Raw genomic sequence first — 14,199 nt, forward strand, 5'->3', positions numbered from 1 at the left:
AATCCAACAAACATAAAACACATCTGGAAGAGCATCTTAATTTCATGTCGTTCATGTGTGCAGAAGGAGGGCTATGTGACGTCTGTTGGTTTCATGGTAGTACACTGTAGATTACATGGCGAGCAGCTTAGTAATGTTCCAGCAAAGAATGAAGAAGTACTCGTTGATGTCGATATGGATAATGCAAGATATTCAAAAATCTGATTCGCAAATGTTTTATGATGCAGGAAATGCATTCGACACATTTGTTGGACCTCGAGAATAAGTACAGTGTATTTTGATAAGAAACACACACTGTAAACTTTAAACTCACCACATGAGCACATTTAAAAAAAAAAATAGGAATGACAAAACACATTAATGTGCATTCCAAATTCAGCATTTCATACCTCATTACTTTTGACCGCACTGTTCTTAGAACATCACAGTGACCTATCAGTAAAAAGTGACAGCACCCATTTCAACATGGAGTTTCGGTTTACCTGGTTTCAGGACCACAGCAGTGTTTTGCATAATACATGTTACAAGTTGCTCTTTTTGCCTTTGACAGGTTTTATGGTGCCTTTCACACGGCCAAGTTTCTACTTAATGTGAAATGAAACATATTTCAAGAATTGATTTAAGTTCAACATCAGGGGCCAGTGTCTTTACTAACTAAGCCTTTATGTGATGTAAGTAACGGATTGTATTTGTTGTTTTAGTAATGTTTCTCCATCTGTAGCATTGCATTGTTATGATGCCATTCAATGATATGACTGTAAAACGTGATTCCTGGTAATAATTGAATGAGGTGTTTCTAATTAATTTTAGCACATGAATCAATACTGAAGAAATTAGCCTTGAATTAAATCTGAGCTCACTCACAGCTCATGTCTTCTACTGACTTGGACCATACATTAAGACATGAGGGGAGGGGGACCTGCGTCCCTTCGCTGCATGTCATTCCCCTTCTCTCTCCCTTTCTCTCTTTCCAAGATGTCCTATACAAATAGAGGACTACAATGCCCCAAAAAATAATCTCAAAAAAATGAAGTGGGGGAAATATATTTTTTATTTCTCTTTTTTTTGTCATTTTTAAACCAAGCGTGTATACCTTTTGCTGCACTGATGACCTTGATGAAATATTTCATGAGAAAGACCCAGAGTTGTCTGGTCTTACAACAACAAGAAGCTCTATAAGTGTTGAAAATGTGTCCCAAAATGCCGTAGTAAGGTTTTCAGATAATTAAGATTAGGTAAAAACATTGAAACTTGAAAGCTTAACTTGTAAAAAGGTTGAAATTCACAAAAATCTGTCAATAAATTCAACATCATGTCATTTCAAAGTCCAAATGCAATCCATGTCCATTGTCCCCCAACCGCACCAACATCATACCTCAAAATATTCAAAACACCTTACATAATGTATCATAAAGAGCTGTCTGGGTGCTACCTATTACTGAAATCGCCTTTATTCATCAATGTAAGGAAATCTTTTGTTGGCTCCATATCCTGAGTGACCTGGTCTGGCTTCAGCCTCTTCTTGTTTGACTTCTTTGTCTGGTCCATTTTGAGGTGTTTCCTTGGTGCTGCTTGCCTGGCAGCCTCTTAGAGACACTACAATTCCACATCATATTAATATTAAATTGGATCACAATGCATTCAGTGAAAGAGTATATTCTCAGTATTCTGTTAGAAGAGAACAGTATTTGTGTCTATTGTCACATGATTATCAGAGTTGTGACTCACTTGGAGCTCTTGGAGATTCTTTCCCGCAGTTCAGAGTGCTTTGAGCAAAGCACTCTGCCATCCAGGACAGCACCTCTCCACAATATCGGACCTAGACAAAGCCAGAAATGACGGAGGGTTATGCCAACTGTCTGTCAGATTACTTACAAGCTAGTGTGGAAAGAGTACAGGCATGTTGTAATGAAAGCGACCATATGTAACTTTTAAATATTTCTGAAACTGTAATTATTTACCTGATGGATCATAAATGACCTGTATCAGCAAACGAGACTAACTGTGAAAATAACGCTATTATTATATGTTTTTTTTCAATGCCTCGGCCCGGGTCCGATTTTAACCGCAAAGCCACAACATGACAGCAGGCGCCACAGTAACACATGCTGATGGGTCACAGATTTCAGCGTAACACCGGAAAAGCCTGTGTTGTTGTATCCAGCCAGGTAAAAGGTAACAGGAGATTTTTTTATATAGGCCTAATTGTATTTAAATTCTATTTTAGAAGTTATCTGTTGTAGTTATGGCTGATACTGGGGCAGGGTCATCACAGAAAAAAAAGGTCGACAAAATCACAAAAACTGAATAATTGCGAAAAACTATTATGTAGCTCATTACGTGTTGCAAGTAAGCTCTTATTTTCTCTTGTGTTCTGAATGAAAAAATAAAGTTTAAAAAGGAAAAGTTAAACAAGTTTTTTTTTATTTACTGTGGATTTATTCAACTTTTTGCACTGTTTTAGTTCAATACTTGAGTTATTGTGTTAAATAACTGTGATTTTAATATTGACTGAAATAATTGTGATTGTATTTTTTCCATAATTGAGCAGCCCTAGATGAATCTTCACCTAAGTAACAAGTCAAATTACTGGTATAAAAATAGCTTAAACAAAATGTTATTTAATTTAAGAGTACAAATTACTTAATAAGGTTTTTAACAAACTAGTTGTTTTAATTTAAAGGAACACCTGACCTTTGCAATTTAGAGTGCAACACCAAAATAAAACATGTAGACAAAAGGCATCTAAAACATTTAGGGCCGTATCATGTGTCATTGTCCTTCGAGTTCAACCTCAGCAGAACTGAACGGGGTTTTGCTTTTAGCTTAGTCTGACTTTTCCATCTCCGTCTTTCTTCTCATTTAAGCAGTGTTGGGCAAGTTACTGGCAAAATGTAATACATTATAGAAACTAGTTTCTGTCATTAGAGAGTAGTTAGTTATATTACAATATTACTGTCCCTGAACTGTAATGCTTTGCACTTTTGCGTTACTTTTGAGTTACTTTCACCAAAATAAAACCAGAAGTATGACTTGGCAAGTAGTTTATGAATTTCACCATTGGAACAAAAAAGTCTCCTCCTAATCCACTGTAATACATCATCATATATTCATATTATTTAGTATTATTAATATGAAGCTTCAAAGTAACTTAAGCTATGAAATAAAAAAGCCTACTTGACTCTGAATTGTGGTGGACTAAAGGTAGCCTAAAAAGTGGGATTAAATTAAAACACTCAATTCAAATCATCAGTTTATAGTTGAATCAAAGTAGCCTGTGTTGTGGTTACTTTCCACAGCTGATAAAATGTAATGATATAACGTGTAGGAAGACTAAACATTAATTCCTGACATGTTTATATCTGTTGGCACTGACAGGACACGGATGTTGTCCGTACCGTCTCTGGTTCTGGGTCTGACCACGGGAACTGTGCTGGGACAGCTCGCTTCAACGCAGCGTAATAACTCCTGAAAATAATGTCCATCTTGGAGATGATTCCATCTCTGCAATCATCTCAGCCACCGAATCCAGCAACAGGAAATGACACTAGAGGACTTTTTTTTCTGTGCTGAAATGTTTTGGTAAATTCTTAAAAAAACAAAACGCCACTAAATGTCAAATGCGTTGTAACTCGCGTTACTGAGACTAAAACGGGAACAATATTACAGACATTGTATAAGTAATGCGTTACAGTACTGCGTTATAGCAAAAAGGAATACATTACTGTGTTACCTTTGTAACATGTTACTCCCAAAACTGAATTTAACAGTAAACACACACTGACGCTGCCCATCTGCCCATCCTGCCCATTATTCACTGTTGTAGGTTCCAGGGAGCAATTTTTCCCTTGCACTTTATATTTACATTTATTTTTTACTCAGTAACGGTCTGGGATGTGATATGAAACGTAGCAAAGTACAGTACTTTGAACAAAACATACCTAACTAAAAGACAAATATCGGATTTTAAAAAGGAGAAGTACACGTAAATATAAACTCCTCACTTACAGTAACGTGAGTAATTGTTATCTGTTACTTTCCACCTCTGGTATTATACGAAGTAGGAAAAATGCAACTTGACCATGTATGGTGCTGTTGAGGTCACTTTTTCAGGTTTACCTGCGCATCCATGGATGCCATTCGTTTCTCTTGGTCCTTGAACGCACCAACAATCTTCAGCAAGCTCTGAACCCTTGGTAACAAACAAAAAATAGTTAAAAATCCTATTCAATGCTGCAATCATCAATTTCTTACCACAGTGAGGCGGACAAGCTTTACTACAAGCTACAGTTTGGTGCTGGCCAGGTAGTGTCCAGTGGGTTTATCTCTGTCAGAGCGTGTTTGCTTAAAATTATACCTTCTCATACTTCTACTACATGACAGTTTACTGATTTTTACAAAATTACAAACAATTACTTTGAGGAGGTACTCTTAAGTCTCTCTTCACTGCTCTCCCAATGCTGGCGCTCCAGTTTGGTCAGGTAGTTCTCTTTCTGCACCGTCTCCCATGTTATCAGCCTCTGGTCTAGCCCCGCTGGCAGCTCCCTCTCTGGCAAAACACACAAGGAGGCAGTCCAATAACCACTTAACCAACAGGCAGTTTCCATGGATAAAGCAGGTGAAAGACAGAGATTAGCACACACTTTGTTTTTCAGAATTTCTTTTTAATTTAGCCAGATAAGACCCAACAAACTATTTCAATATCCGTTTGAATTAAAGTAGGATGGGCGTAATAGCATTTTAATCATTTAATTTCATAACTGTGCTATTTGTAATATTTAATACTTTTGAAACACCAGAGCACCTATTCAATTCCATTCTATTCTCCTCATTGAAATATGCAGATATGACCTTCATACCAAGGTGCTCCTGCTTGGACGCAGGCTGTTTAAAGAGGCTGAGGAGAAGCTGAGAGAGGTGGCTGATGATGATGAAGGGTGGGGCTAATGCTGGACGGCTGTGGTATTCTACAATCAGGTTGTATCTCTGGAACTTCCAGAAGATGTCCGCGTTTTCTTGCACTACCTGGAATGTGTAGCTGCAAATGGTTAAACAAGAAGAAGAAGAAAAAGCCAATAAAGTCAGTTTGTGTTTTTTTGATTTCATAATATCAAAAAAGCCACGAGCGTACGTAAACCCATGTCATCAGACAGACAAGCACATGCAGGGCTTTCTGGATTCCCAGCCTCTGACCTGAACATGGCAATGAGCAGGTTTAGCAGCAGGACATTGGTGACAAGAAGGAAGATGACCAGCAGCAGGATGACCAGCCAGTTGGCGTAGACGTTGGGACACGGCGGCCGTAGGCCCAGGATAATCTCCTCTGAGTCATCGGTACAGTTACTGTTGGGCATGCGAGCAGCTGTGCTCCATTAAATGAAAGAACAGTAACATTAGTTTAGAAGACAAATCATTCAGGCCAACGGAAAGCATGGCAGATTGCATTAATGGTTCAAATAAAACATTTACAGTGCATATTTTTCATGGATAAACACACATTTAAGGTCCATGTTGTATAGCTTAACCCTTATGTTGTCTTCTCGTCAAAACCCTTTGTTGACGCTTTTTATTGATTTAAAAAAAAAACTTTTTGTCTATGTTTGTCCCTTGTTTTGACGTTTTTAACACTATGTAAAACTAACTTATTAACTTCAGTTTTACAGTTATTTTTGGAATTTATGGTCAATAATTCTCATTTATAGGAAATTATTCTTAATATTTGAGTTAGAAAAGCAGAAATTAGGAATTAATTAGACTAAAATGAAAGAAATGGATGTTGATGGATAATAACAGACTTTAATATGTCCAATTTTACTGAACACTATTTCAAAACAACTTCAATTTGTTTTTCAAATGCTATAAAGTTGAATGAGACGCCCCAAAATTAATGAAAGTAGAGATTTGTACTTGCCAAAGAGCGTTGTGTGGAATCGATCATGTTATTTTGGGTAATTAAAAACAACATTGATATAGGAAAACAGGTCAATTTGACCCGAGGACAACATGAGGATTAAATAAATACAGAAATTAGTATTTACTATAATTTACCATCTATTGCCTCCAAGGGGATCTGGCCAAAAATGTGCAGGTATGGGCGGTACAAGGCTCTGCGAAACACCCAGTCAATCCTTGGGTCATTGGGGTGGAGAAGAGCCTGGGTGGCAACGCCGTATGCAATCATCCACACACTCAGGAAAAAAAGGAAGAAGAAAACATCCTTCATCTGCAGAGGAGAAACAGACACAAGGTCTATAAATGGTTTCTTCTATGACCATGAATATCACTTCCAATGTTCAGAGCGTTTAGATTTTTGGTCACCATTCTTTCCACGATGATGATCTTGGGGCCCAGCTGCTTATGAATGGCAAAGATGTGGATCAGACGCAGAGTGAACACCATGAAGTCTATCGCCAGAACGGTCCTTCCTGCCTCATACGTGTTGTTAGCCATCCTGCAAAATACAAAAGAAAACAGATATTATTCACTGTGTGGTTCTTACTTCTTCTCGTTCAGTAATTAATTCACTTACTCCCTTATTTTAACGATCTATCCTCCCCCTTTCATGACAACAAAACTACAGCCTATTGTGTAATGTTTTATTTCTTCAAGGTAATCAATGTCATTTATTCATTAATTTATTTAATTATTTATAAGGACAGTGCCCATTCATTAATATTTCTGTGAATGTGCCAGTGTTGTAGTCCATTGGCCAGAATGTTGTGAGAACCATCAAGTGACTTGGTCAGTTGTTCCCAGATGTTAAGTCAGCCATGAAATACATTTTACAAAAGCACATTAAAAACACTCCAAAACACAAAACAAAAGAATAAAAACAAGACATATTAAGAAGACCAAAGCAACACAGTACAGACCATCACTCATGGAGATTAAAACAGAAGAAAAGGAAAAAAAAAACACTACCTCACAGAAACAACATAAAACATCAACAGACTCGTAGATATGGGCAGAATACGTGGTGTGATGTAGATATTAAGAATTAAAAGAGTGCACAATCTGGCTGCTCAAAAGCCAGTCTTTAAGGTGTTGGGAGAGAATGTGTTGGGAAGCACAACTTCTTATCTGATTGGGAACAGTGGTCCATACGTTACAAGCAGAGAAACATAGGTGACTAAAAGCACTGGTCCTAAGAGGGACCACACAGTCCCCTGTCAGGGCTCACTGTGTAGCTCTATGCTGTTAGAAGAATGTTTCTGTTTAATGATTTTAGTTTTAGTGGTGGTGGAGCCTTACCATTTAGAATAAAAAAATCAGGCATGTGTCAGTGTGTTTTATTGTGTTTTCCTAGATAAGGATTTTATACTTATCATGAATACTGCAGTGATAATAAGATTTGTGTTTTCTGTCTAAGACCTCCTTAAGTGAGAGAATAGGCTTCAGTGTTGAGCTTTTTACCTGGGTCCAGCTTGGCGTGTGTTAAGTGTCTGTGGGGGGGTTAAGGTTAATTACCTGCATGAAACCCCAACAACAAAGAGTGAGATGGCAACCATGTCACACTTGTTCCAGTTGTCCTCTACATAGAGTTTGAACTTCTTCAAGATGTTAATCTCTTCATCCGTGAAGAAGCTCTGCGTCATAAAAGATAGTTTATGCATTACTATAGGTTATCATTTTTTGTTAATCTTTTCCAAAAAAAAGGTAGGTCATTGGAATACCAGAGCGAGTAATCTTCCACAACCTTGTCTTTACTATGCTGAGTGTGTTGTGAAATGTACTGACTTTTATCTTTAAATCCAACATTTTGTTAGCATAGTCATTTGTGCTTCAGTAGCATTAGTAATTTAATAGAAAGTTATATGTGTAACAGTTTTTTTTTGCTGTGACAGAAATTTAAAAAAAAATGTTTACAGTGCCTGGTCTTCATTTTTATCCATAAATCTATTTCTTCTATCTATTTTTGAAAATATTGGGACTCTTTTATGCAATTGGACTGAAATGTTAACGTTATGAACTTTAAAAAAAAATGTTCACACCATATAAATAGTTGTAGGTGTACAGAAATAGCGCTATAATAAACCTTTTCAACCTTTTTAAACCAGGTTAACCATGTAAAAATGCCTTCTGCCAGTTCATACACTGGAGTCCTATTCAGCACACCTGTAGAGTCCAAAGGGATCACGGGTAGACAGCCCTGCTGTGTTACAAGCACCTGCAGTGTACCACATACTCAAGCCTGTAAAATTTATTTTGCACTAAAAGCACCTGTAAGTACAGCAAACAAGCAGTGCTTGGTCCCTCAATGGCACAATTGGTCTGAGAACAAGCTGAGGGAAGTGTGCTGTTTTCATTAAGTGATAGACTGGTGTATAGGCCCTGGCTGTCCAACCACAAAGCCCAACATGACAACCAAATAGTAAAAGTACTGATGACAAGTTGTCAGAGTTGTCTTAATCTTTACTATTACAACCGCTAAATCTACTCATACCAGATCTTTTTTTTAGTTTCGACTTTTAAGCGGCGGAATGCTCCAACGAAGTGCTTTGACTAAAAAGCTGTAGTGGAGCCTGCTCCTCAGGGGCTATTTACAGCGCTGCTGATGGTGTCTGACATTTGCAGGGCAAAAATGATACGCATTAGCATTGGAAGTTGCTGTAAACTTGGTAGAAGGTGTAGAGTTATATCCTGACTGGAAACTAATTTAATCACAGATTACTTGGTGTTGGTTTAATACAAGGACATAATTATACATTCTGTACAAATAACAATAAAACAGCTCTGATTTCTCTCCTAGCTCTCATGTTGTCCTTGGGTCAAATCTGACCCGTTTTCCGTTAATTTTTCTTTTTTTGTCAACATTAAAAAGATCAGACTTTGGCAAAAACATCAGAAAAAGCACCCATAACATTGAAAAAGTGACAGAAATGTCAGAAAAAGTGATCATGATGTTGACAAAAAGTGGTTAAATGGGTTAAAAGGGTTAAACTGATATTATACAAATTTCTGGAATAATAGCTCTAAAATGCAATGGGAACACCAGTAAGGACTGTTGATGCAATGAGACACTACATATTGCTACCAGCCTATATCAGTCCAGGCAATCACATATTGGTTTTCACATCCTTGTGAGAGTGAGCAGCCTTACAGCAGCCCATCTATTTCACATTTAATTCTATGACAAGTGGTGAGAATAGAGGTCCCTGTGGCATAGTTTTCCTTTGGGGAGAGGCAAGCAGCCCTGGGCTTGGTAGCATGGTATAGGGCCGCCTGCAGCGGTGCTGTTCTTTATTTGGAAACCTGTGCCATATTTCTGTCAGCTCAGGGGATTTCTGAGATGCATGTTGAGAAAGCGAACAGAGGGAACAAGGCCTCATCGAGAAGGCTCGGCGGGATCAGTGCAATAAGGGACCATGCTCTTCTGACCCGGCTCCCTGGGAAGGAGTCAGGCAGAAAGGTGAAGGGCTTATGAATCCTTAAAACCACCAGAGAGAATGAGCTCATTGTAGCGATTCACATGACCTCAGAGATGACTGACTTTTCAGGCCTGAATGCTGTTGTACAAACACATTAACAGTGCTTCAGAATGGGCACAACTGCATGGATAGATGTAAATAGATCCTCAACAAAAGTAATCAATAGGTAATGATCGGTCAAAATATGTTGGTGTTATAAAAGGAACCAGTGAGAATGGATGCTTTGATGGTCACCTGTCGAAGTTCTTCCAGCACCAAGGTGAAGACCCAGAAGTAGAGAATTATTTCTTGGACTCCAGGGCCAAGGGGAGGCGGTGGACGGAAGTCTAGCAGGAGCACGTAGGTGAAGAGGAAGAGGAAGGCAAAGTACATGATGACATTACCCAGGAACACAGTGACAGCAGCGCTCCAGAAGCGGCGCCAGCGGCGGAGCAGGAAACGCCACCAGACAGAGGCACAGCTCTGAGTGGCTGGAGCTCCCGGTGAAGAGTCCCTGGGTGACAAAAGAGTGGAAAAGAAATGCTTCTTGAACTTTTTTATTTTTTTACACACAAAACACAGGTTTGATGTTGTGCCGTCACTGTTGAACATTGTTAAATTTGTGAAGTGAATCTGTTTCATCAGATTTTGAAATTAAAAAGCCATTTCTAGCACTGAATATTTATGCATTGAAATTGTACATTGGAATGTACTGCCTCTGAATATGACTTTTCAACTTTTCAACAACTCATTTTCACCTTTATTCTTCTAAGTTCATAAATTCTGAATACAAAATTCCACATAAAAACATCAATATAAAAACATGCAGATGCAAAATCCAGTGTTTAAAATTCTACTAATATATTATCTTGCTCAAATTCAACTGCAAAAAGTAATGTTATATAATGTAATGTAAAATTCAGTTTTAAACTCCAGGAACCCAAGAGAAGCAATCAATTCTAGAAGCTAGATTATCGACAATTATGAACTGGAAACATTTCTACAATTTTCACTGCTATTTCAACACTAAATTCACTTCTTCTTTAACTTTTTTAATGGGAGAAATCATCTGTGTAGAATATGGTCAGTTTTACAAAATTATACATCAAATTGCACATTTGCTCTGATGTTGTCAGACTTGAGAAGCTCCAGTCTAACGTGACAGGCAGCTGGTGGCGGCCGGAATCGCTTGCTTGCTGGCCGACCAGTGATATAGAGATATATATATATTAGTTGAATGTGATGTATTTATATTACTTTATGTACTGTATATTATAATGTATTTTGCATCTGAATTTGTTGCACGGAATTTCTTAAGTTTTTGAATTTTGGATTCTGAACTTATGAACTTAGAAAAATAAAGGTGAGAATTAGTTGTTGAAAATTTGAAGTGCAAAATTTAAAGGGAAATAATTCAGATACATAATTTCAATTCGTAAATACTCAGTGCTAGAAATGTAACTTTTTAACTTCAAAAACAGATGAAACAGATTTACTTCCATAAGTGCATGTGGTGAGTATTAGCATGTGTTTTTTTTAATTTTCTTTATTAATTGTCATTTGTGTTTTCTTATTTTTTTGTTCAAGCCTCTGCGTGTTTAATAAAGTTGGAGTTAAACTGAAAATGTTAACCATGTGGTGCATCTGACTTTGATACTTTTATCCAGCACAGCTTTATTGCTAGTATCCAATGCAGGGTAATTCATGCTACATACTGTATTTCAGAAAGAAATAATGAGAATAAGAACAAGAAATTGATCAGTACAACATCTTAAATAATGATGAACAAATAACATTTCTATCATTGCAAACTCACATATGGTCATCGTTGTCGGTTAACAGTAAAGCCTTTTCTGTATCCAGACTGTCCAGCTCCACAAACTGCTCGCGGTTATTACAATCATCAAGTTCCTCGTCACTGAGAAACACATAAGAGTGTCAGTGCACACAACGAAAAAACGTACGTCCACGTTGATTAGACAAAGGGTGCGGCAGGATGAGACTGATCACCTGAACTTTATGAGGTTGGTCCAGATGAGTGGTGGACAGAAGAAACACACAACGAGTTTGGAGATGGCTGTGTCTGTCGTCATCGCCCCCCACCAAATCTTTGTGAGGAGGGCCTGCAGTAAAGGTTTCCTTAAGTATCATTTAGGTTCAAATCAGACAGGGTTATACAGCAGAGACAAACTTACTTAAAGTGCTCATGCTTTTGTGTGCATATTTTAGGTTTACAAAGTGAAAAAGCCCAAAGTCCCCCCCTTTTCTTTTCTGCACTAACTATACTTTATATATTTATATTTTAGATTTTTAGATTTTGTGTGGACATTGTAAAGGGTTATTTCAATCTTGTTGCACAGGTACTGCACTTGTGTATAATGACAATCAAGGCTTTCTTTTCTATTCTATTCAACAAAGATCGAACAGAAGGAAGATGCCTCACTCTGTAGCTAAAACAGAGAGCTCAACAAATAGGGCGAAAAGAGGAGCTGCAGCAATGCGCAGTGCAACAAAAATAAAAATAAAAACATATAAATTAAACCATGTAAACCTATTTTGGTACGACCTGTAAATACAATTATGGATCTGAAAATGAGCAAAATATGAACAATTTCACATCTGAATGAAGTTTTCCACAAGAGGGCATCATAGGCATGGAGTATTTCTGCATTACAGTCTTGCGGCTAAATCATGGAAGCATCATAGAGGGAGTTACCTCAGCTGACAGAAGAGCAAAAATGTTGATTTATTAAACCATTTCATAGGACGTTTGATCAGTTTCCTTTCCCACAGCTGACTAGTCGCAGGGTGATGAGTCAGTTACATGAAAGAACATCTGATGCCTAGTCATAGATTTGTCCATCTTTTGAACCAGACCAGTACATCTCTTGAAACATTTTTTTAAATATATTAGTTCCTTTAATAAAATATTGTTTTGCTGTCAATAGGTTCCTGCATACTAACCTTCCCTGCTGACATTGACTACCAATTAACTCTCAATGATGGCTTTGTAATGACAAGGACATCTAATTAGGTCAAATTATATAGTGACGGAGTCCAGTGACCAGCAAAATGATATGACTTTGAAATAAGTATTTAATTGTGTTTAATGTTCCGGAACATATTTTTTAATAACTGCAGGCCGTCACCAGTATTTCAATACAGAAGTTGGAAAAATAAACAGCATGACTCTCTTGATCAAATGCACGAGTGTTGGGTGAAATGGATGTGTGTCCTTGTTACCTGAACTCCATCGTGGGCAAAGAAGGATTTGGCATCGGCCTCAGTGGCCAGGTTGAGGACCGTCGACTTGCTCCAGCAGTGTGTTCTTCTCACTAACAAAGCGTACGCCCTGTCTTCACTGTTGGAGTAACACTCTCCAAAGACATCTGCCACAATAAGAACAACAGGTGCACTGTGTCAACCACTTGGCCACATTTAAAGAATTTTTACATTCAGATTCCTATTTCATTCCCTCGGGATCTGTTTGTGTTGTTTGACGTCAGTGAGTGCACCTCTTGCTATGTTTGCGGATCTCACTTTCAACTGTTCATCCAACAATCAATGTACTCACCGAGGGCGAACTGCTCATACTTGGCCTCCTTCATACTACGTGCAGACTCAGCCTCAGATTCTAGTCGTGCCATCTCTTTCAGAATTTTACAACCCGCCAGTGCTGCCGCAACCGCCTCAGGGCCCTGAAGGATTAAAAGAAAGCTGGATGCAAGAAATAGGTCTGAGAGAACGATCTGAGAAATCTACTCAAGAATTTTGAGGAGCTGCCTTTTCTTTGTGCATCAGGCTGCAAGAGATACATTTCCATTTGCTGGTCTGATTTGTTTGACCATGGAACACTTATACTCACATACTGTGTATAATTTAATTTTTACATCAAATGTAAGCAGCAGCATTTACCACAGATTTTAACGTGCTTTTAGCAGCATCAGAAAAAAATCAATAACTCAAATGGAGTTGCTGTTATAGCGTGTCTACAGCTGTCAACAGTTTAGATATGATAGCGGGTTTCAACCCTGTGTTTTCAATGTTGGTTGTGGACTCGTCTCACTATGGACAAGACTAAAGTGGTGTTTTTACAAACCTGAGAAAAAGATCTAACTACAAGACTTTACCAGTGTTTGATCTTTTACTATACTTCACTTTTCTGTTCACTATTTTAGATCACAATTTCAGGTGAGTTTACTCATAGACCGCACAATGTGAAATGGAGTACAAAACACAAAACCAGTATCAGTTCAAAGGTAAAAAGCAATTCAAAGCAAGATTCAAAGCATGCCATCGGTTAAGATTGGTTTTATTTTTCAATTGTCACATCCTTCATTCCAGGTTTCGACTGGAAAATCAACTCTCAAACATTGTTGAGAAGAGGTTATTCATTATAGTGGACAGCACGTCTTCATTCACTTTAGTCTGAGTAACATGCTGTGCTTAAAAGTGCAGATGGATCTGAAAAAATCATTTTAATCGCCATCTCTACCTGTTGATTTTAATAACTTACTAAAATGAATGGACACAAACCACTGTCTAGACCTGACATATGGGGAAATATTTGGTAGGTTTTAGTACTATGAAATGATTAAAATATGTAATCACAATTAATCGCATTAATGTCATAGTTAACTCGGAATAAATGGCATTTTTATCTATTCTAAATGTCCCGGGATTTCTTTTTGTCCCGTTATTTTTTTCTAATTTTAATGCTAAAAGTAGATCATATCGCTTTCTGCAAATGTGTTTTTTTATTGAAAACAGCATTGGCATATAGCCTACAGTA

The 14,199-nt window shown here is 37.7% G+C and overlaps 1 protein-coding gene across 1 annotated transcript in view; it reads right to left on the bottom strand.

Annotated features, from left to right (window-relative positions):
- Positions 1–1,302: 1,302 nt before the first annotated feature.
- Positions 1,303–14,199, bottom strand: part of trpm5 (transient receptor potential cation channel, subfamily M, member 5) — a 29,855-nt gene continuing 16,958 nt past the window's right edge. Inside the window, exons 13-26 of the mRNA XM_034877882.1 lie at positions 12,982–13,105; positions 12,651–12,796; positions 11,418–11,530; positions 11,224–11,325; positions 9,663–9,921; positions 7,468–7,586; positions 6,319–6,451; positions 6,049–6,223; positions 5,194–5,362; positions 4,860–5,038; positions 4,417–4,549; positions 4,120–4,192; positions 1,729–1,819; positions 1,303–1,596 (exon numbers count right to left, since the gene is read on the bottom strand). Coding sequence (XP_034733773.1) covers positions 1,451–1,596; positions 1,729–1,819; positions 4,120–4,192; positions 4,417–4,549; positions 4,860–5,038; positions 5,194–5,362; positions 6,049–6,223; positions 6,319–6,451; positions 7,468–7,586; positions 9,663–9,921; positions 11,224–11,325; positions 11,418–11,530; positions 12,651–12,796; positions 12,982–13,105 — 1,962 coding nt within the window. The 3' untranslated portion in view covers positions 1,303–1,450. The remainder of the gene's footprint in view (positions 1,597–1,728; positions 1,820–4,119; positions 4,193–4,416; positions 4,550–4,859; positions 5,039–5,193; positions 5,363–6,048; positions 6,224–6,318; positions 6,452–7,467; positions 7,587–9,662; positions 9,922–11,223; positions 11,326–11,417; positions 11,531–12,650; positions 12,797–12,981; positions 13,106–14,199) is intronic.

This window comes from Etheostoma cragini, chromosome 1 (genome assembly GCF_013103735.1).
Source record: "Etheostoma cragini isolate CJK2018 chromosome 1, CSU_Ecrag_1.0, whole genome shotgun sequence".
Lineage (NCBI taxonomy): Eukaryota > Metazoa > Chordata > Actinopteri > Perciformes > Percidae > Etheostoma > Etheostoma cragini.